We start from the raw sequence: 25,714 nt of genomic DNA, 5'->3' as shown, positions 1-25,714 counted from the left end.
CTCAGATGCTAAGTCCCATAGTGCTAAGAGCCATTCCCGCGAAATTGTGATAACTGCAAGCACTGCAACAAAACCTGTGTGTGTTTCGCTACATCAGAAATGCAGCAATGTAACTTCCTTGCAGCCACGGTCTGACTGCAATCAGAACTGAACTATCTGTTGATCTGAACTTCCATCCATCCTAATGGCTATCACAAGGACTGGCGAACCACTCTGTTCTATTCCCCAAGTCGGTAAGCAACGGCGACATTTGTCAAACAATATCTTTAAGTTAATTGCTCATTGGTAACAAGTAATTTGACTCTTCCATAAATGATAACGCGAAGAGTTAGATATAGTTACAATAGTAACCATTGTTTGCAGGATCATATCTTAATATGACTGCTTATTTCCTTTACATGTTTGTTGGCTTTAACTTTCAGTTAATATTTTCTTTACATCTTAAAACCTAAAGCGAGTTATAAGCACCCTGTGTAACAAACGCATTAATTAATACAATATGAATAAAGCGCTAATTCCGAATAGGATATGGCAACCAAAAGATAAATGCACTACTGGCCATTAAAATTGCTACACCACGAAGATGACGTGCTACAGACGCGAAATTTAACTGACAGGAAGAAGATGCTGTGATATGCAAATGACTAGCTTTTCAGAGAATTCACACAAGGTTGGCTCCGGTGGTGACACCTACAACGTGCTGGCATGAGGAAAGTTTCCAATCGATTTCTCATACACAAAAAGCAGTTGACCGGCATTGCCTGGTGAAACGTTGTTGTGATGCCTCGTGTAAGGAGGAGAAATGCGTACCATCACGTTTCCGACTTTGATAAAGGTCGGATTGTAGCGTATCGCGTTTGCGGTTTATTGTATGGCGACATTGCTGCTCGCGTTGGTCGAGATCCAAAGATCCGTGCTGGATCCCAACGGCCTCGTATCACTAGCAGTCGAGATGACAGGCATCTTATCCACATGGCTGTAACGGATCGTGCAGCCACGTCTCGATCCCTGAGTCAACAGATGGGGACGTTTGCAAGACAACAACCATCTGCACGAACAGTTCGACGACGTTTGCAGCGGCATGGACTATCAGCTCGGAGACCACGGCTGCGGTTACGCTTGACGCGGCATCACAGACAGGAGCGCCTGCGATTGTGTACTCAACGACGAACCTGGGTGCACGAATGGCAAAACGTTTACAGCATCATGATGGTCGCATCCGTGTTTGGCGACATCGCGGTGAACGCACATTGGGAGCGTGTATTCGTCATTGAAATACTGGCGTGTCAACCGGCGTGATGGTATGAGGTGTCATTGGTTACACGTCTCGGTCACCTCTTGTACGCATTGATGGAACTTTGAACAGTGGACGTTACATTTCAGATGTGTTACGACCCGTGGCTCTACCCTCCATTCGATCCCTGCGAAACCCTACATTTCAGCAGGATAATGCACGACCGCATGTTGCAGGTCCTGTACGGGCTTTTCTGGATACAGAAAATGTTTGACTGCTGCCCTGGCCAGCACATTCTCCAGATCTCTCACCAGTTGAAAATGTCTGGTCAATGGTGGCCGAACAACTGGCTCGTCACAATACGCCAGTCACTACTTTTGATGATCTGTGGTATCGTGTTGAAGCTGCATGGGCAGCTGTACCTGTACACGCCATCCAAGCTCTGCTTGACTATATGCCCAGGCGTAACAAGGCCGTTATTGCGGCCAGTGGTAGTTGTTCTGGGTACTGATTTCTCAGGATCTATGCACCCAAATTGCGTCAAAATGTAACCACGTGTCAGTTCTAGTATAATATATTTGTCCAATGAGTACCCGTTTATCATCTGCATTTCTTCTTGGTGTAGCAATTTTAATGGTCAGTAGCGTAAAAAATATCGAGTGATCCCTGACAGGATAGATTTCACAGATCTTCGATGACTGTTTAATTAATTTTGTCATTTCTTACATGGACTCACAGGCTGAATGAAGTGCACTGCAAATTTTTTCGTCACAATAAAGACTGCAGTGGTCACTGCTACTTTAAATTGGAAGCGCTGCGACAGTAGCCAGCGATGCTAATCAAAAGAACCCAAATCATTTGAAGCTTTGTAAGAGTCTTTGTAGAGAAAGAATAATTTACTTGAAATATAAGAGACGATCACAGCTTTTCCTTTCGAGGGTGCTGCTGTAGCATATACGCATGGTTCCTATGCGATTATATAATTACCTACATGTGGGCAAGAGGACAGTTGTGGCGTTTGTAACTTTCCGATGAGCGTGCGGTAAATCCGGCAAAATGCATCCAGACATGACCAACGTGCTGTTATTCTTTTCTTGGTTGCCAAAGAACAAACACCGGTTGACAGAATGAATAATATGTGCGGGGCAGCATGTCTGTCGAAAACCATTGTTGTGGAATGGTGCGCGAAGTTACACACACGTAGCAGTTCGACACAAGACGCCAGTTAATCTGGGAGGCCAGCATCATCATTATGGATAACACCAAGCGTTTGGTTGATGATGCGATTAGGGCGGAATTCAACGTCGAGGATGCATCGGTATCATCCATCGTGTCCTCGTACCAACAAGTTCAAGAGCCAGCATTCAGCTGGAAAGTTGATGCTCATTTTGTTCTTTGATTAGCAGTGTCCATTGCTTATTGATTTCAAGGAGCCTGTGTCCGTCACTAGGGACCAGTACTGCGCAATGCTGGAGAAAGTACGATTTGCAATTAAGGTGAAACATTCGGGAAAACTGCGACTAGGGGTTCTGCTGCTTCACGGTATGACAAATGTTGCAACGCAAAGGTTAAGCCAACTCGAGTGCGAGGAACTCGAGCATCCGCCTCATAGTCCTAATCTCTCCCCACAAGATCATCACGCCTTCAGTCTAAAAAAAAAAAGGCCCTGAAGGGTCGACAATAGCTGTCGTACGAGGATATGCGGCACGCACTTAAGGACTTCTTCACTCATCAGGACACGCTGTTTTACCAAACGGGGATCTTCAACTTCATGTGTCAGTGAGATAATTACCCAAATGCTCACAGCGATTTTACCTGATTGGTATACGAATTCTGAAAGGAAACTTCTTGATCGCCTATTATATCAAGTATTTGCACAGTTGAACTCATGAGAAATTGATTTGAATATAGTGTTGGAGAGACACCATTGCTGCCGAATCGGGGAATGAAATAGAATGGAATTTCGTCCCTCGTGGTATTAGCCATTAGCGTGACAGGATGAGTAATCCAAGTGATAACAAAAAGTGTGACTGCAGTGAGTCGTGTGTCCTTGACGTATGAGGCATTCCACCTCTGAGGATGTGTAGGCACCAGCTTTTCATGTGCCACAGTATCACGGGTGTACCATAACTGGATTCTGGACACAGTCCCTGCTGTGGATAATACGTTTCATTGGACGGGTCGGTGTCGACTGTTATTGATTGCAACAGCGGATGATGGGCCACTAGTGAAACCCAGATTAAATGATGGGCAACCACAACCACCGACCATGCTCTTCTCCCTTATTTTAAGAGGCGTTCCACACTGCACCACAGCGTCCACTACCGACCCCCAACGCTCATAGGGAGTATCTCTGCAGATACGTGACTGACTAGAGAAATATTTGACTAACAGAACCCATTACGGCCGATGTCCCATACAAAAGAATGTGATATCGGAAGAAAGACCCCTAATGATTTCAGCATACGTACACTGTCAGATAGGATCAGCAGCTCTATGAGACTGTTCGTTCTCGACACTAGTGTGTACAGTAAATTGTCATCGTTTCACGATAGTAGGGATTTGCATAAAGATTTGAACAAAATTTCCACTTTGTGTGATAAATGGCAGCTTTGAAACTTCCTGGCAGATTAAAACTGTGTGCCGGACCGAGACTCGAACACGGGACATTTGCCTTTCTCGGGCAAGTGCTCTGCCAACTGAGCTACCCAAGCACGACTCACGCTCCGTCCTCACAGCCTTAATTCCGCCAGTACCTCGTCGAGTGGACGGGGCGTGAGCCGTGCTTGGGTAGCTCAGTTAGTAGAGCACTTGCCCGCGAAAGGCAAAGGTCCCGTGTTCAAGTCTCGGTCCTGCACACAGTTTTAATCTTCCAGGAAGTTTCGTATCAGCGCACATTCCGCTGTAGAGTGCAAATTTCATTTTAGAATGGCAGCTTTCTTTAAATATGGATGAATGAAAGGCAGTTCTTATTGTCCAGAGAAATAACCCAAAAATAATTGGCCAATTACAAGATAAGTTGTGAACATCTTAAGCAAGTCACATCTTACATTCATGGGTAATAGTAAGAAGTAATACAGAATTAGATTTGCCAGATCTAAAAATAGAAAAACCGGATTTGGCGTTTTATTTAGCCCGACATTTTGCATTAAAAGCCAGACTACCTACGCTGCGTTTGTGAAAAGTGCAACACCGAGAAGGAATTACTCAAATGGCGCCACCCTTGGTGGAAGTGGTGCCGGATGTGCAAGAAATATGTGATACGTTTTGCAGCGAGATGGGGTACACGTAGGCCGAGCAGAGCCCTCTCGTGTCGGTCCAACAAGGTCGGTGTTGCTCCCAGTGCAGTCGGTGCAGACGAGGTGGAAACAATACAGTGAGTGCCAGTATGTGAGAGAGTTCGAACAGGGCAGAGTGATCGGGAAACAGGGTTGTTATAACGTGACATTTCGGCTCACACAGGGCATGTTGCTACGACAGTGATGAGTGTGTGGAAGCAGTGGATAGAGGGAGGTCGTTGGCAGCGATGAGTGGGAACTGGACCACGGAACAAGACCACAGCACGGGATGAGAGTCATCTTGACCGTATGGCCATTACGGACCGTACAGCGACATCCAAAGTGTTGGCACTGCAGCTGGTGTGAACTTGTCTGCACCGACGGTTCGTCACAGCCTGCTGCAGGTTGGACTGATTGCACACATGCCATTACGTCGCCTTCCATTGTCCAGAAATCACAAACTCCTCCGACTGCAATTGGCACGTGAACACCGTCACTGGGGTGCTGAGTGGCAACATGTAATCTTTTCGGACGAGTCCCGCCTCAACGTGTCCTACAGTGATGGCCGCATAAGTGTTCGGCGGTACCGTGGTGAGCGTGTACTAGAGGGCTGCATTGTGGAGCGCCATAGCGGACCCACACCAGGTGTGATGGTCTGGGGCGCCACTGGTTACAACAACCGATCTCGCCTCGTACGTATTGAGAGTACTTCGAACAGCAACCGGTACCTAACGGAGGTTGTGGAGCCTGAGGTACTCCCCCTGATTCAGGCATCTCCACTGGCCACATTTCAACAGGACAATGCCCAGCCACATATTGCGAGGGATGTACAGGCCGCTTTCGAAGAGCGACGGTACCATTGCTTCCTTGGCCTGAACGTTCGCCAGACATGCCGCCCATCAGACATGTCTGGGATATGTCGGTCGGCACCTGGTGCGTCACGGTCCTCCAGTAACTGGTGTCACGGATTTGTGGGCTCGGATACAAACTGCGTGGAGGGAAACCCCTCAGGAACGTATTCAGAACCTTATTTATTCAATGCCACGGCGTATAGCAGCTCTAATTGCAGTGCATGGCAACCATACGACATACTAAATAGTAGGGCTCAAAGGACATGTACATATTTGAATAGGTAATCATTTGTTACATGTCATGTACTGTAAAAATAACGCCACAAATTCTGGAAATTGGTAAACTGAGATGTAAACAACTGGAGAGTAAATTTGAAATGTAATTACAAAGAATATTAATTACAGAGGAAGACATAAAAATAAATACCAAATGAAAATACATCGCTTGGTAATAACTTTTAAGCTGTTTCTCAAGATAGTGAGGTCTAAGGTTACTGGATTTTTAGAGTCTAATTTTGTTAATTAGAAGCACTGATTCTTCATATTAACATCTCTGCAGACTCTAGTTATTTCTTTCTAAGGACTTTTTACTTCAATTTCTCTATCAGTTACTTAATTTAGTATATGTACATAATTTTATCAATGACAACAATACACCGATAATTACGACAACGCGGGTCCTTCCAGAACATTCCACACGCCTTCACAATGAATATAAAGTTTTTCAATCTAATACGAGAGAATGATATAGACACACATGCAAGGCCTTAGGAAGCACTGAATTGTCTGACAACTATCCGGATGCATATAAAACAAAAGGTGGTATCGGACATTTCATATGAGTCCTGGGGAGGCTGTACCGTTATACTGCTACCATTGTGGGGTTTTCAACACGTTTTCTGTTCATGGCCTACAGGCCACAGATCTTAGGGCTGCAATCAATTGGCAGTATGTGACGAATCGAATTCAAGGGTCAATTCGTGAATTCGACTGCCGTTCCCCTAGTCTTCTTCACGAAATGCGGAGATTCCTACATTTTCAGCAAAGTGTACTGTGTTGCACAAATATTCCTGCCCCCCCCCCCCCCCCGATGATGACGCGAAAATTGATGAAACTGTCGTCGTTTCCTCTGGAAAAATTTTTCGATTTCGATATAAAGTGTTTGCGATGTCCCGTCCCAATATCAGAGAGAAGGCTTCAACATTGTTTACACCGTGTAACATTTCACCATGTACTCATTCTATTAGATCTCGCTGATTTTCGTGTCTTCGACCGGCCAGTCTGCCTCTTCCTGCCGATGTTGGCCGGATCAAATCTAAATTGTGACACATACGTGAATTTTATAAATTTTCTAGGAGTCAACATTTTATCATTAACACGCATTACAACTAGATCTTTGCGTTTTCGAGGAGTACAAAAATCCCTCTCCCCAGTTGAAATGGCCGCGCCATTAATATCACGGAAAACGGTATGCTTTCACGTGTCTTCCTGTTCTCCCGATAAAAGTCACTTCACCGTGGTATAGGGTCACTCAAAATCTGATCCCAACTAACGAACGCCTCCATTGCATTGGTCTCATTCCGACTGGTCTATGCGACGCGTATCATCAGCCTGATACATTACCCAAAAGACTTCTCTTGTGGACGAGAACGCTGGCACTGAATCCGCCGCCATCTGACCTTCCTTAACAAATCAACTGAAGCTGCCTTCTCGGTTGAACTTCTTCAGAGTCCAGACTTCTCCGTTTTCCCCCGGACGAAGACTACTTCGATCGTATGGCTTCCCAGACACTATGCCCACTATGTAGTCGCGTGTGATAACGATACTAACCCCCGTGTTTTTCGCCAAGATATGATGAACGATCACTGGACGTGGCAGAGGCTCTCATGTTTTCATGCTTTATTTGAAAGTCGTCAAGGAACTGGATAGCTTTTTTTCTTATTTTTCTGAAGCCTTCCTAAAGAAAAGGTTCAATTCCAAAATTGTCAGATTTATGTCTATCAACAACTAAATAAAGAAAATGTAAAAAGAATACGAAAATAAACAACGAAATAAAAAAAACAACCTAGTACCATTTCCATGTGTGGAACCAGCACAGGGATAGACGCAGGGAAGTGGGGAGGGGGGGGGGGAGAAGGGTAAAGGGGTTAGGTATTTTCTCCGCTAGAGTACTCGGTTTCCTCAGTCCTTGTGTTCTTATCGTCATAAACGACATTTCACAGTTGGGATGGCTGTATGAGCGCGTCCCGAAAACCAATAAAAACTACGTTTTTTTTCTAGACAAAATATCTACAATTTCTACTTCTCGTTCCCATTTTGCATCGTAAGTCAACCTCGTCCACTAAACGTGTTGTAATTTGCTGTTAAATTCATATCTCAAGGGTTTTAAGCTGTCTCTGGAAATCATGTACGTGAAATGCATTCGTAATTGCGAATATGGGCAACCATCTGCTGTTAGTGTATAATGGAATGAGCACAATGAAAATTTGTGCCAGACCGGGATTCCAATCTAGATTTCCCGCTTGTCACCATTAGGCTATCCGAGCACGGATGACGGACAGACTTAAGCTTCCGCCTGTTTACAACCTGCACTCGCACATCCATTATGTATATTCTCGACAAGTACGGGGAGTTCAAAAAGTCTCTCCGCAGTGCCGTATGATTGTTAGCCGCGCGTGCTGTATGCCGCAGTGAATATACCGAAATGAAACTCAGTGAAATATAAGTTATTAATTTATTGAATATTAACTTTTACTTACAAATTTCCACATTAAAAGTTGATAGTTTCCCCCCTGTTGTTGAATACACAATTCAATTCGTCTAATCATGTTTACAAACAACAGCTGTAACATTTCTTCTGCAACAGAAGCAGTAAAAGTGGATATTGCAGTTTTCAATTCATCGATGGATTTTGCACGGTTTTTATAGACAGTTGCTTTCGATGCACCCCAGAAGAAACAGTCAGGTTGTGTTAGGTCAAGCGATCGTGGAGGCCAAAGTCCCTGTGAAATTATGCGATCACCAAAAACATCAGCAACCAGTGTCATTGAAACGCGACCTGTATGCGCGGCTGCACCATCTTGTTGAAAATAACCGTTCAGTATTTCACTTAACAGAAGTTCTCCTATGAATGGGTACAGAATATCACTGCAGTATCGTTGTGCGTTTATTGTTTCATTGAAAAATATGGGACCCACAATCCGACGTCTAGAAATTGCAAACCAAACTCCTATTTTCACAGAACGAAGTGGTTCCTTATGAATACACAATGGATTTGCAGTACTTCCACATACGAGAATATTGCGAGTTCATGTACCCGGATAAATGAAACCACGTCTCATCAGTGAAAAACGTTTCATTAAGAATATCACTTCCATTTTGTTGATAGAAATTTTTGAACCATTCGCAATAATGCAGTCTCTTGCCATGATTAGTATTTTTCAGTTCTTGCACGACTGTCACTTTGTATGGGAAAAGTTCTAATTTTTTTCCTTCCAGCTGTGTGGGCGGTTCCGACTCTTCCCATAGCAGGCCGAAGTGGCCGTGCGGTTACAGGCGCTGCAGTCTGGAACCGCAAGACCGCTACGGTCGCAGGTTCGAATCCTGCCTCGGGCACGGATGTTTGTGATGTCCTTAGGTTAGTTAGGTTTAACTAGTTCTAAGTTCTAGGGGACTAATGACCTCAGCAGTTGAGTCCCATAGAACTCAGAGCCATTTGAACCATTTGAACCATCCGACTCTTCCTGGGCGAGTTTTCTTACTCACTTGTTCGGACTCGTGGACATTTTATCGGAAATATCGAGTAGTTTATCCTCAGACAAAACGACAGGACGACCACTTCTTGGTGCATCAGTGCTTCGAAATTTGTTAATCACATCTCGCTCAATATCGCGTTGTGGGAGTGTTGTCTCCGGGAAAACTGGATTAAATCTTTGAGTAACTGAAACTGTGTATTTACCGCCAGCTTTGAACACTTGTTCGACTAAAAACACACGTCCTTCAATGGTTAGCATTTTAACAGTGACAAAAACGAAACAAACGAACAAAGGAACTAAATCGTTCACGGCAACAAGTAACGAACACACCAACGATACTACTGACGCTGGCTGAGATAAACGAAACAGAAGAATGTTGGGAAAATCCACTTGAAGGGAAGTAACCCAGGGAGGCACACAATCATACGGCATGCGCGGCCAACATTCATACGGCACTGCGGAGAGATTTCCTGAACACCCCTACTACGCTATGTTCCTTTGGACATGCATGCGTGTTCTGGCTGGTACGCACACCAGCCCCCATCGTTAACCCAGTGGGCTGATTCGATTTTGGACGAGCGCGCTTCCCTTTGTTCTGGAAGACGCTCAGCTAATCGGACGAGTTTTCTTTTTTTACTTTTGTTGTAGTAAGTTTCACTGTTTCATTATACAGGGTGAAAAGTATTTAAACCGACAAACTCTGGGAGGTTGTAGGGGACATCAAAACAACTATTTTTCCCTGATGCCATTTTTTCCTATGAGGAGTATTTAAACCGGTAGAGGAAGATTTCTCTGGCGGCAAATTAATTAAATCAACAAATACTTTTCCCTTTTTTATGACCAAGAGACAACACATTAACACAACCCAATTTCAATTACAGTAGATTTTCAAAAATGCCTCCATTGACACGTAAACAAAGGTTACACCGTCGGATCATGTTCTGTCTGACACGAGCAAAAACCCCAGGAGTATCCTGAATTGTTCCTGCTGCTGCTACTATCCGGGCAACCAGATCCTTTTCTGATGCAACAGGAGTTGCGTAAACAAGGTTGCGTATCTCTCCCCACACAATAAAGTCCAGAGGGGACATATCTGGGATCGAGCAGGCCATGGTACAGGACCACCTCTGCAAATCCACGTTTCTGGGAGCCGTCGGTCCAGGAATCGACGCACACGACGACTGAAATGTGCCGGCGGCCCGTCATGTTGGAACCACATGTGTTGTCTTGTAGGGAGCGGGACGATTTCCAGCAATTCTGGCAATGCTCTGGCGAGAAAAATGTAATAGTGCCTGCCATTTAATGGGCTAGGTAGCAGATACGGCCGAATTAAACAGTCCACAACAACACTGACCCACACATTAACGAAGAACCGCACTTGATGAGCGCTAGTTACTGTGGCCTGTGGGTTATCCTCACTCCAAACATGCGAATTGTGCATGTTGAAGACTCCATCACGCCCGAACTTTGCTTCATCGGTAAACAACACATAATGGAAATGTGGGATGCATTTCGCACTGTTCCAGGTACCACTGCGAAAACTGTGCTCTGGGTGGATAATCAACTGGTTCCAGGTTGTGGACACGCTGTAAGTGAAATGGACGTTACAATTGCTCTCGAAGGGCTGTTCTTACATTCGTCTGATTCGTCCCCATGTTACATGCAATTGCACAAGTGCTGATTGAAGGATTCCGCTCCACATGCTGCAAGACAGCTTCCTCAAATTACAGCGTTCTTAAAGTGCGTCGGCGTTCCTGTCCAGGTAACCTGCTAAATCACCCTGTCTCACGCAGACGTTGGTACAGAGCAGCAAAAGTCGTATGATGCGGGATACGGCGATTAGGATATTGTTGTTGACAAACCCGCTGTGCAGCTCGTCCGTTGTGGTGCGCTACGTAGTACTCACCAACCATATCAGTGTACTCGCACCAGATGTATAGCTCCATTAGTAAACAGAGGCAATGCACTTCTACACTAATGGACAGCAGTTTCCTATAGCTGAAGAGAGTAATACGCCCTCTAACAACCAAAGATCGTAACACGGCCTCTAACAACTGAAGAGCGTAATACGGTTCAAATGGTTCTGAGCACTATGGGACTTAACATCTGTGGTCATCAGTCCCCTAGACTTAGAACTACTTAAACCTAAGTACATCACACACATCCATGCCCGAGGCAGGATTCGAACCTGCAACCGTAGCGGTCGCGCGGTTCCGGACTGAAGCGCCTAGAACCGCTTGGCCACAACGGCCGGCCGTAATACGGCCTCCACTGGCTTAAATAATCCCCATAGGAAAATACTTGTTTTGATGTCCCCTGCAACCTCCCAGAGTTTGTCGGCTTAAATACTTTTCACCCTGTATCTGTCCCATTTATTTCCGTGCGTTACAGTTTCTGTGAATTGTTATTGTCTTTATTCCGTTTGAGCTAGTATGTACCCATCTGTAGAGTTGAAATTTTGATACTTGCTGCATTGTTCGCTTTAGGTGTCGGGGTGGACATCTTTGACTACGGCAAGGACAAAATCGACATAATGAGCAGACTGTTCCTCTACGGAGAACGCGCCTGCGAGCGGCTGATGGAGGAGGAGGCAGTACAACGGCTGCTCAAGTCGAAGACCGAGCGCTTCGACCTACTGATCAACGAGCTGTTCTTCAACGACTGCTTCCTGGTGCTGGCCCACAAGTTCCAGGTGCCCATCGTGGGGCTGTGCCCCTTCGAGGGCGCGCCGTGGATGGACGACATGGTGGGCAACCCGACACCGCTGGCCTACCTGCCCAACATCTTCCTGGACTACGGCCGGCTCGACTCGCTGCTGGACCGCGCTGGCAACGCCGCCTTCAGCCTGCTGACCAAGCTGTACCGGCGCTATGTCTACCTGCCCAGGGTGGACGCCATTGTGCGGCGCCACGTGCCGGACGCTCCCAGCATCGCCCAGCTGGAGCAGACCACGGCGCTCGTACTGCTCAACTCGCACGTCGCCTTCAACGTACCGAGACCGATGCTCCCCGGAGTCGTCACTTACGGAGGAATGCAGCTGAAGCCTCCCAAGAAACTACCACAGGTAAGTCTCCTTCCACAGATCAACTGCAGTCAACGATTTTCTCTGACAACAATTCTCTGTCAACAATTACCGTCCAATCTCCCTTCTAACAGCTTTATCAAAATTTTTTGAGAAGGTAATGTATTCAAGAGTAGCTTCACATATCTGTAAAAATGAAGTACTAACAAAATGTCAGTTTGGTTTCCAGAAAAGTTTTTCAACAGAAAATGCCATATATGCTTTCACCAATCAAATTTTGAATGATCTGAATAAACGAACACCACCCATTGGGATTTTTTTGTGATCTCTCAAAGGCTTTTGATTGTGTAAATGATGAAATTTTGCTAGACAAGCTCAAGTATTGTGGCATGAGTGGGACAGTGCACAAATGGTTTAATTCGTACCTAACTGGAAGAGTGCAAAAAGTTGAAATAAGCAGTTCTCATAATATGCAAAGATCAGCTCATTCCTCAAACTGGGGAACTATCAAGAATGGGGTTCCACAAGGGTCGGTCTTGGGTCCTTTGTTGTTCTTAATATATATTAATGACTTGCCATTCTATATTCATGAAGAGGCAAAGTTAGTTCTCTTTGCTGATGATACAAGTATAGTAATCACACCTGACAAACAGGAATTAACTGATGAAATTGTCAATAATGTCTTTCAGAAAATTACTAAGTGGTTCCTTGTAAACGGACTCTCGCTGAATTTTGATAAGACACAGTACATACAGTTCCGTACAGTAAATGGTATGACTCCATTAATCAATATAGACCTTAATCAGAAGTATATAGCTAAGGTAGAATATTCAAAATTTTTAGGTGTGTCCATTGGTGAGAGATTAAATTGGAAGAAACACATTGATGATCTGCTGAAACGTTTGAGTTCAGCTACTTATGCAATAAGGGTCATTGCAAATTTTGGTGATAAACATCTTAGTAAATTAGCTTACTACGCCTATTTTCACTCATTGTTTGCATATGGCATCATATTTTGGGGTAATTCATCACTGAGGAATAAAGTATTTATTGCACAAAAGCGTGTAATCAGAATAATAGCTGGAGTCCACCCAAGATCATCCTGCAGACATTTATTTAAGGATCTAGGGATATTCACAGTAGCTTCTCAGTATGTATACTCTCTTATGAAATTTGTTATTAACAAGCAAACCCAATTCAAACGTAATAGCAGCGTGCATAACTACAATACTAGGAGAAAGGATGATCTTCATTATTCAAGATTAAATCTAACTTTGGCACAGAAAGGGATGAATTATACTGCCACTAAAGTCTTTGGTCACTTACCAAATAGTATCAAAGGTCTGACAGATAACCAACAAGTATTTAAGAAGAAATTAAAAGAATTTCTGAATGACAACTACTCCTACTCCATAGAGGAATTTTTAGATATAAATTAAGAAAAAAAGAAAAAAAAATTATTAAAAAATTTAAAAAAACAAAAAAAAAGTTGTTATTAACTTAATTATGTTGTTAAATTAACTTAATTATGTCATGTACTGGAAAATTTGACTCGTTCCACATCATTACGAAATATCGTATTCATGGTCCATGGAACTAGTATTAATCTAATCTAATCTGCTTTTCTTCAGTTGAAACTTCAGGGCTGAGAGGCCGTGGTCGATATATAAAATTTCCATCTGACGTTTCGTCTCCATCTGCGGGAGACATCTTCTGAGGTCGTCCGGCTACTGCCACTGAGGCTCCAGGTACTCTCGCATTTATAGAGCGCATAGAGGGCACCACCATTCGTCACGTGATGCCGACGGTATGCCTATCTTTGGAAGGCGTCGTCATTCTCGATTAAGAGTAATCGATTGTCATTCTGCTGGCGCAACGTCGACATCCATATTTTGTCCAACTTTAAAACTTCCTCTTTTCTATTAAAATTGTTATGTTTGTGAATTTCTATTGCTTCTCTATACGTGATAATGGGATGCTCGTGCTAGAACGCTTGTCTCATTAAATTTAATTTCGTGATTCCCATCTCGAAAAACATGCTCAGCTACGGCCGATTTTTCGATGTGTCCTAAGCGACAGTATCTTTTATGTTCGGCTAAGCGGGTGTTTACACTTCTTTTCGTTGTTCCAATATACAGGGTGTTACAAAAAGGTACGGCCAAACTTTCAGGGAACATTCCTCACACACAAATAAAGAAAAGATGTTATGTGGACAAGTGTCCGGAAACGCTTAATTTCCATGTTAGAGCTCATTTTAGTTTCGTCAGTATGTACTGTACTTCCTCGATTCACCGCCATGCTTTCATACGGGATACTCTACCTGTGCTGCTAGAACATGTCCCTTTACATGTACGACACAACATGTGGTTCATGCACTATGGAGCTCCTGCACATTTCAGTCGAAGTGTTCGTACGCTTCTCAACAACAGATTCGGTGACCGATGGATTGGTAGAGGCGGACCAATTCCATGGCCTCCACGCTCTCCTGATCTCAACCCTCTTGACTTTCATTTATGGGGGCATTTGAAAGCTCTTGTCTACGCAACCCCGGTACCAAATGTAGAGACTCTTCGTGCTCGTATTGAGGACGGCTGTGATACATTACGCCATTCTCCAGGGCTGCATCAGCGCATCAGGGATTCCATGCGACGGAGGGTGGATGCATGTATCCTCGCTAACGGAGGACATTTTGAACATTTCCTGTAACAAAGTGTTTGAAGTCACGCTGTTACGTTCCGTTGCTGTGTGTTTCCACTCCATGATAAATGTGATTTGAAGAGAAGTAATAAAATGAGCTCTAACACGGAAAGTATGCGTTTCCGGACACATGTCCACATAACATATTTTCTTTCTTTGTGTGTGGGGAATGTTTCCTGAAAGTTTGGCCGTACCTTTATGTAACACCCTGTATACTTGTCCACAACTGCATGGAATTTTGTACACCCCAGGTGTTGCTAGGGGATGTCGGGCGTCTTTTGCAGTTCATAAATATTCCTTAATCTTCTTGGTGGGTCTGAAGATTGTTTCGATCTCATACTTGGCCAGCACTTTCCCGATACGGTCCGTGCCCTTGTTAATGAACGGTAGGAAAACTTTTCCAGTAGGTGACCGTGGTTGCTCTGGACTTCCGGCTTCTTTTCTTCTTTGATGGAGGGCTCGATCAATTTCCTTGCTGGTATATCCGTTTTTCATGAAGACTGACCGTAGGTGATTCAGCTCATCTTGTAAGTAAGCCGGCTCGCAGATTTTGTTGGCTCTGTCCACCAAGGTTTTCATGACACCTCATTTTTGCCTAGGATGATGGTTAGATTCCTTGTGGAGGTATCGATCCGTGTGGGTGATCTTTCTATATACCTTGTGGCCCAGCGTCCCATCCACCTGTTTAATTACCGACACATCCAGGAAATTGATTCGACCGTTCCTCTCTTTCTCCATCGTAAACTGTACCTTCGGGTTAATGCCGTTCAGGTGCACCAAGAAGACATCCAACTCTTCTTCACCATGAATCCACACTACAAATGTGTCATCAACATAGCGGTACTATTTAGCAGGCTTTTCACTGGCATTCTGCAGCGCTCGCTGTTCGAAGATCTCCGTAAATAAATCGGCAACAGCTGGGCTGAGAGGGTTTCCCATCGCCACCCCGTCGATCTGTTCGTAAAACTCGTTGTTATACTGGAAATAAGTTGTCGTCAGGCAGTGTTTAAATAAAGCCACTATGTCAGTGGTAAAAATATCTGCTATATATGAAATAGCTTCGTTTACATGCACCATGGTAAACAATGACACTACATCGAAGCTCACATGAATATCACTTGGGCTGACGTTAATCTCCCTCAGTTTTTCAATTAAATGCGCCGAGTTTTTAATGTAACTGTCGGTTCTGCCTATCTGTGGCTGCAGCAAGCAGGCGAGATATCTGGCCACCTCTTGTGTTGGAGATCCTACGGCACTCACAATCGGTCTCAACGGGACCTGTGGTTTATGTACCTTTGGGAGTCCATAAAGTCTGGGTGCATAAGCTTCCGTTTTGCAGAGTTGTTTTTTATCATCCGAAGAAAGAGAAGATTGTTTCACCAGTTGATTGGTATTTCTCAAAATTTTGGTTGTAGGATCCTTCTGAAGCTTTTTGTACATAGTGGGATCCAAAAGGTCACTAATCTTCTTGTGATAATCTTCTTGTGATAATCTTCGGTGTTCAGCAAAACCGTAGCATTTCCTTTATCAGCTGCAAGTACAATAATGCTCTTATTCGCATTGATCTCCCTCAGTGCCCTCCTTTCCGCCTGAGACAGATTGCTGTTAGGTGGTTTCGCTTGGCGTAATATTCTGGCTGTTTCAGTCCTGATTTCATCCGCGGATGGTAGTGAAAATAATTACAATGACATATGGAGAACAGACAATAACAAACAAGGACGACAACGACTGGTAAAACAAGGCGATATCGTAATCCTAAACAGAGGTCCATAATCAAAGGGTGGCCAAGTCCAACAACTAGGTTTGAAGGCAAGGTGGACTGAAGACATACAGGCACGACCGAAAACGGCTGTCAAAGTCTACAGCGCCGACGATCTACGTATAATAGACGGTTAGTTGCTGGTTACATGCGAGAGGCATGGTGCCACTTGCAGTATCCTGATCATGGCGTTGCGTATACATGCTGCGCTGCACTGTTGAGCTGACTGTCGATAGTAATAGTAAGCGCTGGATGCAGCTCATACTCATTTCTCTTTAACGTCGTCGTCGTCGTTGTAGTCTTCATCTCTAGTTCTGGTCTAATGGAGTCTCGCTACTAGTCTCTTCAATTCTCTGTTAACTATGGAAACATATATCCAGTTTAAACTGCTTACTACATCCAAGCTTTGGTATCTTTCTACCTCCCACACTTCTGTTACCCAATTGACGATTGCTAGATGCCTCAGGATGTGTACTGTCAAACGAACCCTTCATTTAGTGAAGCTGTGTCATCAATTCATTCGTTACCTTATATACATATGTAATCTTCCATTTTCTTCTATAGCTACAAATTTCAAAAGTTTCTACTCCCATCCTGTCTGCGCTATTCATCGTCCACGTTTCATTTCCACACATGATGGTGGTGATAAGTTCCTATTGGACCAAACTGCTCACGTCATCGATCCCTAGGCTTACGCACTGCTCAATCTAACTTAAACTAACTTTAGCCGCGCGGCTACGCCTCGCAGCTTTCCGTGAATAACTACACCCCTGGCAAGTACAGCAAGAGCAGGCATGACGACTACCCGAAGGTTTGACGATGTTTTTAGCTAAGTTTCAGCTAAATTCCAAAATCATGGTGTGTACAGTCCGACTATTCTCCTGCCTGGCTGAATTTTTTCATTCTCGTTGCACAAAAGATCAATAACCCGAAAAACACCTAAGTTCCCATAATGCCCAAGGGGGTTGAGGTAAAACGACCACATAGCGAAAACGGATTAAATAAACTGAGAAAACAAGTTGTAACTTTGAAAAAGTATATTCAGAGAAAAAATTACTTCTTTACAATACAAATTACCCCGCTTAGAGTAAAAAATTAATTACATAATATTATATTACATAATGAAATAATAAGCATCATGTTTTTAAGGAAAAAATCATTCTTACTACCGAGAAAAAGTACTGATTCAAAACATTTTAGGCACAGTTCTCGCACCCAGACTCACTTTCGTGCTCACTAATAGCCGCCAACTTATTGTGGGTCCACACTGCACATCCTTCGCACTTGATCTCAATGTCAGTGTTGGAAGCCTTTTCCAGAAACCAGTGATCCATCCCTTCACAGCTATTTTTGTCACAGTTCGGATACTGACTATCGCAATACTTAGCTGTCAGGCCGAAAAATCTTCTCTCCGACAAAAGGAGATGATAGTAAATTTCCTTTTCTTGCGTTGAGGAGAAAATGGACTGAAATCCTGCAAATATCTTCATATTGTCAGTAGAACGTAGCGTTCCTTCAAAAGTGTTCTCTTCAACGTATCCCTTCGAAATGTTTTGAAAGCCATGCCGCCTCTTCGTGCCACATGGATTTTATGATTGACTATCTACTTTGCACTAATACTCTGGTGCTCAAAACATCAGAACGAAAGTAATTGCCGCATGCGTGTCATTGTAAAGTAACACAGCTCTATTAAAGTTGGACCATACACAGAAAGAACTGCTACAGTATGGTACAAAAGGTAACTGAAAGAAATACGCGATGAGACGAACAGAAATGACACTTGTGTTCAAAGACATGGTGGTCCCCTGCCCTTAAAGTACGACGATCCTGGCAAGCGTGTGCGCTACGTGAACGCTCAGAGCCTCGTCTACAGGTGTGGAAATGTTCACGTGACCACTCATACTAGCATCGTTGAATAACTGGCACAGCACGTCTAACTAACGTGGCAGTTCTACGGAAGGACCATCCCGCCACTCAGAAGGCCACATTTTGACCCCTTTCAAACTCGCTCAGTTGGCAGTAGGAAGCACGAGTGCGTCTCCTTGGCGTGTTTACCTGCTTCGATCTCACGTTTGCACCGCACTGAGCATTCTGGTTGTGAGCGTGTAGACACAGATGGCACTCCGGTAGCCATGCCATTACGCTACCTCTTGGATGAAGACGTTAAAATCATTAACCATAAATCTAATATACCCCAGGTGGCATATGTCAATGACAATCGACGCGGTGTCTCCAGGAGTACTAATTTCTTTCCGGAAATTTGGTATTAAATTATAGTCTCATAATTTTTTTTTCCTTTATTGAATTTCAATTCCCCCCGAAGGGGGCGGTCTGGCAGCAGCTTAGTATGCCGCTCTTCAGCCTACAGACTTTGTTAGAAAGATGAAGAGAATAAATAATAAAAACAGGCGATAAAATCGGAGACTTAAAGAGTAACATGGCGAAAAGAAATCGTGGAACTTAAAACAAAGAACAGAGGGATGATGACGCTAAGAAAATACATACAAAGCAGACAGGTAAAACAATAGACAGACAATTAAAAAAAACACGGCGACGGTCTGGTTTCTGTTCGCAAAAGACATGAAATTCACACCCAGCGACAGCATGGTTTCTGTTCGCAACACGAGAAAGACGAACAACACTGAACAGTCACTGGAACACTGCACTAAAAAGTTGGCAAATGTGACATACCACAGCCGAGAGCAGGTGGGGGAAACTGGACAGATGATGGGAAAATGAAAAAGGGGGGAGCCAGGAAAGGAGCTGATGGAGGATGAGGACTCATAAGAGGGGTGGGGGGCAGTGGGCAGACGCAACAGGGAGTGGGGTAGGCAAAGGAGGGGAATACAAAAGGACTCGGGGGGGGGGGGGGGGGGGAAGAAGGGAGGTAGGGAGAGGTTTAGTGGGGAGAAAACAGGACGGAAGGGGGGAAGAGGGAGCCCAGGGAAAGGACAGAGGAAAGGAGGGGGAGTGAGGATCAGAGTTGATAGGAGGGATAAATGGAGAGGGAGTTGATGGGGAAAGGAGATGTAGGGTGTAGAGATGGAGGGTAGGGGGGACACAACGGTGAAGACGTGGCAGGGAGCGGGGATGGGAGAGGAGAGGAGCAACCAGGAGGTGAGGGGGTTCAAGATGGCGGGAGGTGTAGAGGAGGCGGATATGTTCGAAGAATAGGAGCAGATGGGGGAAAGGAATGAGATCATAGAGGATCCGCGTGGGGGACGGGAGGCGTATACAGAAGGCGAGGCAGAGTGCATGACGCTCAAGGATCTGGAGGGACTTATAGAATTTGGGGGGGGGGGGCAGATATCCAGGCAGGACTGGCATAACAGAGGATGGGACGGATTAAGGATTTGTAGGTGTGGAGGATGGTAGAGGGGTGCAACCCCCACGTCTGGCCAGAAAGGAGTTTGAGGAGTCGGAGGCGGTTGTGGGCTTTAGATTGGATGGGGCGGAGATGAGGGATCCAGATGAGGTGATGGTCAATGGTGAGGCCAAGGTAGGTGAGGGTGGGGATGAGGCGGACAGGACGGGGGCAGACAGTAAGGGAGAAATCCAGGAACCGGATGGAGAGAGTGGTACGACCTACGATGATTGCCTGGGTCTTGGAAGGGTTGAGTTTTAGGAGCCACTGGTTACACCATGCAGCAAAAAGGTCAAGGTGATTCTGGAGAAGGTGTTGAGACCGTTGGAGGGTAGGAGCGAGGGCGAGGAATGCGGTGTCATCAGCATATTGCAAGAGGTGTACTGGAGGGGGGGGGGGGGTTGGGGCATATCTGCCATGTACAGGAGGTAGAGGAGAGGGGAGAGGACAGAGCCCTGGGGCACACCTGCAGAGGGGTAGAAGGTGTGGGAATTGGCATTATGGATGGTAACATAGGAGGAGCGGTGGGGGGGGAAGGAGGCCACCAGACGGATGTAGTTGATAGGAAGGGCGTGGGTTTGGAGTTTAAACAGGAGACCGGGATGCCAGACACGGTTGTAGGCCTTTTCGAGGTCAAGGGAGACAAAAATGGCGGAGTGACGGGAGTTAAGCTGGAGGGAGAGGAGATGAGTGAGGCGGAGGAGTTGGTCATCAGCAGAGAAGGAAGGTCGAAAGCCACATTGGGTGTTTGGGAGGAGGTGGTTTTGGCGGAGGTGGTGATGGATACGCCAGGAAAGGATGGATTCCAAGAGCTTGCTAAACATCGATGTGAGACAGACAGGACGATAGGAAGAGGCATCAGATGGAGGCTTGTTGGGTTTGGAGAACATCTGGATACGGGAGGTTTTCCACAGGTTGGGATAGAAGCCAGTGGCAAGGATGACATTGTAGAGGGTGGCAAGGATTGAAAGGAAGGAGGGAGGGCAGTGTTTGAGGTGGCGGTAGCTAACGCAGTCGTGACCGGGAGCAGTGTTCCGTTTAGTGCGGAGTGTGAGGCTGATGTCCTGTGTAGTGATGGGAGTGTTAAGTTCAGATGGTGGTGTGTGGCCCAAGTACTGGAAGCTAGGAGCAAGGGGAGGAACAGAGGTATTTGTACGGTCCATGACATCAGGGAAGAGGGAATAATCAAAGTGGGGATCATCTGGGATGGAAAAAACATCAGAGAGGTGGGAGGCAAAGTGGTTGGCCTTACTGAGGTTGTCAGGAAAGGGACGGTCATTAAGGAGGAGAGGGTACTGGGGGGTGGGGCGGTTCCCAGTAAGGCGGTGAAAAGCAGACCAATACTTGGAAGGGTTTATGGGGAGCGTGGTGTTGAGTTGCGTACATGTCTGGCGCCAGGCACGGCGGTTCTTCGCAGTAAGCAGGTTGTGGATGTGTCGTTGTAATACTCTCATACTCTTATTAATGTTAAATATAAATACATTGACCTTAGGCAATATAACAACTTTATTAATCTACTATCAGTCAGAAACGTTCATTAGTTTTTCCTTACAGCTACATACTAATTTCAGGGAAGGTACATGCCTCGGCTATACAAGGTGGTTCATTGATAGTGACCGGGCCAAATATCTCACGAAATAAGCATCAAACGAAAAAACTACAAAGAACCCCGGTACCAAATGTAGACCGAGCGAGGTGGCGCAGTGGTTAGACACTGGACTCGCATTCGGGAGGACGACGGTTCAATCCCGCGTCTGGCCATCCTGATTTAGGTTTTCCGTGATTTCCCTAAAATCGCTCCAGGCAAATGCCGGGATGGTTCCTTTCAAAGGGCACGGCCGACTTCCTTCCGCGTCCTTCCCTAATCCGATGAGACCGATGACCTCGCTGTCTGGTCTCCTTCCCCAAACCAACCAACCAACCAACCAAATGTAGAGACTCTTCGTGCTCGTATTGTGGACGGCTGTGATACAATACGCCATTCTCCACGGCTGCATCAGCGCATCAGGGATTCCATGCGACGGAGGTTGGATGCATGTATCCTCGCTAACGGAGGACATTTTGAACATTTCCTGTAACAAAGTGTTTGAAGTCACGCAGGTACGTTCTGTTGCTGTGTGTTTCCATTCCATGATTAATGTCATTTGAAGAGAAGTAATGAAATGAGCTCTAACATGGAAAGTAAGCCTTTCCGGACACATGTCCACATAACATATTTTCTTTCTTTGTGTGTGAGAAATGTTTGCTGAAAGTTTGGCCGTACCTTTTTGTAACACCCTGTATAAAGGGTACTCGGGAAACCACACTGCTGGCGGTTTCGTTAAATTGGTTGAATTCCAAAGGAAAGAGCAATTTGAGTTAACTCATTTGGGTAAAGTGTCAGTAGAATATGCGAATGTGCACTAAACAGTATCAGTTGATAACAGTTAAAATCCACTTCTCCGTAACGGCGAAATTCAAGTTTAAGAAATAACTGGTGTAATATGTACTGCGAAGAGCTCTTATAGCAACCATAGGGAAGTAAAAGATAGGTTATATACTGCAAGTTAAGTAACTGTGTCTGATAAGTGTGCCGCGCGGAGTGGCCGTACTGTTTGAGGCGCCATGTTACAGACTGCGCAGCCGCTCCCACCGGAGGTTCGAGTCTTCCCTCGGGCATGGGCATTGGCATGGGTGTGTGTGTGTGTGTGTGTGTGTGTGTGTGTGTGTGTGTGTGCGTTTTGTTGTTGTTTTGTTGTTGTTAGCGTAAGTTAGGTTAATCTAGTTTAAGTACGTATGTTTTTGGATAGGGTCGGTCTTTAGCAAAACACAATTTCGTTTTTTAACCTAAACATGTTTCGCTGTAGCTGCAGCATCTTCAGTGCGCTTCTATTTTTCATGTGTTAAAGATAGTGTGTTCTTTGCTGTGTGTATACATGTAGCTATTAGTTTTTCAATCGTAACTAAAAATATTTGAAAAAACACATAATTTACGAATTCATACCTTTTTACCACATGGTGTGGTTTTTCTGATGTGTTGTGTTTCTACAGTGACCGTTCTGTTCCACATTTTGTCATCATCAACCACTTACACCTTAAAGTAGATAAATTGTTTAAGCCACAAACTGTGGAACAAACCGGTCACTGTAGAAAAACAACACATCAGAACAAGCACACCATGTGGTAAAAAGGTATGAATCCGTAATTTATGTGTTTTTTTCAAATATCTGTAATTACGATTTAAAAACTAATAGCTACATGTATACAAACAGCAAAGAACACTCTTTAACAGATGAAAAATAAAATCCCACTGAAGATACTCCAACTGCAGTGAAACATGTTTGGGTTAAAAAACAAAATTCTTTTGCTAATGGTGGACCCATCCAAAAACATACGTATTGTTAAAGCAAACACGGAAGAAAAGAGCTTCAACTCCAAGATGATTAGTTTAAGTAGCGTGTAAGTCTAGGGACCGATGACCTCAGCAGTTTGATCCCTTAGGTATTCACACACATTTGACATCTGGTAAGTGGACGTAATTCCCAGAGGATAGATACCCGTACTGCTTCGTGCAGGGATCTGGGGGAGCCCACTTAACCTGAAAACCCACTTGTAGAGCAGTTCCACGCATAGCCTGTGTCTCAGCTTCCTCTTGTAGCATCTCATTTCGGACCTAATCAGTGTCATGGATGAAGGTTTTGTAGGACGCTATCTGAATGCGATTCGCAACCGCTTCCAATTCTTCACTCGGCTTTTGCCTCAAAGTGGACAGCTTATCGCGGTAGCAACTGGTCCCAGATTTCTGAGAATGCCTCTGTCAATCCCTATGCTAGTACTTCAGATGTCCTCGCATTTCGGACTGTGCCAACAGATTCCACATACAGTAAGGTGACAAAAGTAATGGGATATCTCCTAATACCGTGTCGGACCTGATTTTTCAAGGCGTGAGCAGCAACTCGACGTGGCAGGGACTCAACAAGTCGTTAGACGCCCCCTGCATAAATACTGAGCCATGCTGCTTCTATAGCTGTCGATTAATGCGAGCCGCGCAGGATTAGCCGAGCGGTCTTAGGCGCTGCAGTCATGGACTGTGCGGCTGATCCCGGCGGAGTCTCGAGTCCTCCCTCGGGCATGGGTGGGTGTGTTTGTCCTTAGGATAATTTAAGTAGTGTGTAAGCTTAGGGACTGATGATCTTAGCAGTTAAGTCCCATAAGATTTCACACACATTTGAACAATTTTTTTTTTTTTTTTTTTTATAAATGCGAAGGTGTTGCCAGTGCGTGATTTGTGCACGAACTGACATCTCTATTATGTCCCATAAATGTCCGACGGGATTCATGTCGGGCGTTCCGGGTGGCCAATTAATTCGCTCGGACTGTCCAGAATGTTCTTCAAACCAATTGCGAAAGGTGACATGACGCATTGTCATCCATAAAAATACCATCGTTGTTTGGGAACATAAAGTCCATGAATGCCTGCAAATGGTCTCCATGTAGCCGAACATAAACGTTTACAGTCATTGATAGGTTCAGTTTGACCAGAGGGTCCAGGGCATTCCATGTAAACACAGCTCACACCATTATGGAGCCACCACCAGCTTGCACAGTGGCTTGTGACAATTTCGGAGCATGAATTCGTGGGGTCTGCGCCACACTCGAACCCTGCCATCAGCTCTTACAAACTGACGTAGGGACTCATCTGACCAGGCCACTGTTTTCCAGTCGTCTAGGGTCCAACCGATGTGGTCACGAGCCCAGAAGAGGCGCTGCAGGTGATGTCGTGCTGTTGGCAAACGCACTCGCGTCGGTTGTCTGCTGTCATAGCCCATTAACGCCAGATTTCGCCGCACTGTACCAACGGGTACGTTCGTTGTACGTTCTACATTTATTCCTGCGGTAATTTCACACATTTTTGCTTGTCTGTTAGCACTGACAACTCTACGTAAACAGCGCTGCTCTCGGTCGTTAAGTGAAGGCAGTCGGCCGCTGCCTCATCTGTGGTGAGAGGCAATGCCTGAAATTTGGTATTCTCGGCACACTCTTGACACTGTGAATCTCGGAATATTGAATTCCCTAACGATATCCGAACTGGAGTACGATGTGTGTCTAGCTCCAACAATAGTTCCGCATTCAAAATTTGTTAATCCCCGCTGTGAGGTCATAATCACATCTGAAACCTTTTGTACCTTGTGTAGACGGTACTGGCGTCATCTGTATATGAACATATCGCTATCACATGATTTTTGTCACCTCAGTGTCTATGCGAGCATCTCGCACTAATTTGAGTTATGTAACAAACTCATTTTACAAAAACGGTCAGGGTTAACAGAATGAGAGTTTCACTCTGCAGCGGAATGTGCGCTGATATGAAACTTCCTGGCAGATTAAAATTGTGTGCCGGACCGAGACTCGAACTTGGGGCCTTGGCTTTTGCGTACAAGTGCTCTACCAACTTTTTTTTGTTTTACCTTCATTTTGTTCGTAGTTGATCGTTGTGTTTGGTCGTTGCGGACGTCACATGACTTCCGGTCAAGTTCGTTTGTTGATCCTTCCACTAAGTTTTTTTATTACAGAAGCCAACCAGCTCTCTGATCAAAGCCAACTGAGCTACCCAAGCACGACTCACGCCCCGCACTCACAGCTGTACTTCTGCCAGTGTGAGGTCCCGAGGCAGTTTTAATCTGCCAGGAAGTTTCACGGTCAAGGTTATTTGCAAAAATAAGTGGACTTTTCGGCAGGTTTTCCCATGAATGTAAGCATAAAAGCAACTGCCAG

General features: G+C 45.0%; 1 protein-coding gene across 1 annotated transcript in view; it reads left to right on the top strand.

The window, feature by feature from the left end:
* LOC124711750 (UDP-glycosyltransferase UGT5-like) overlaps nucleotides 1–25,714 on the top strand; it is a 121,940-nt gene that overhangs the window by 45,105 nt on the left and 51,121 nt on the right. The window contains exon 3 of the mRNA XM_047241963.1: nucleotides 11,605–12,182. Within this exon, the coding sequence (XP_047097919.1) occupies nucleotides 11,605–12,182 (578 nt within the window). The remainder of the gene's footprint in view (nucleotides 1–11,604; nucleotides 12,183–25,714) is intronic.

The sequence above is a fragment of the Schistocerca piceifrons genome, chromosome 8, assembly GCF_021461385.2.
Source record: "Schistocerca piceifrons isolate TAMUIC-IGC-003096 chromosome 8, iqSchPice1.1, whole genome shotgun sequence".
In the NCBI taxonomy this organism is placed as follows: Eukaryota; Metazoa; Arthropoda; class Insecta; order Orthoptera; family Acrididae; genus Schistocerca; species Schistocerca piceifrons.
Note: the sequence above shows the minus strand (reverse complement) of the source record. Positions and strands in the feature narration are given on the sequence as shown.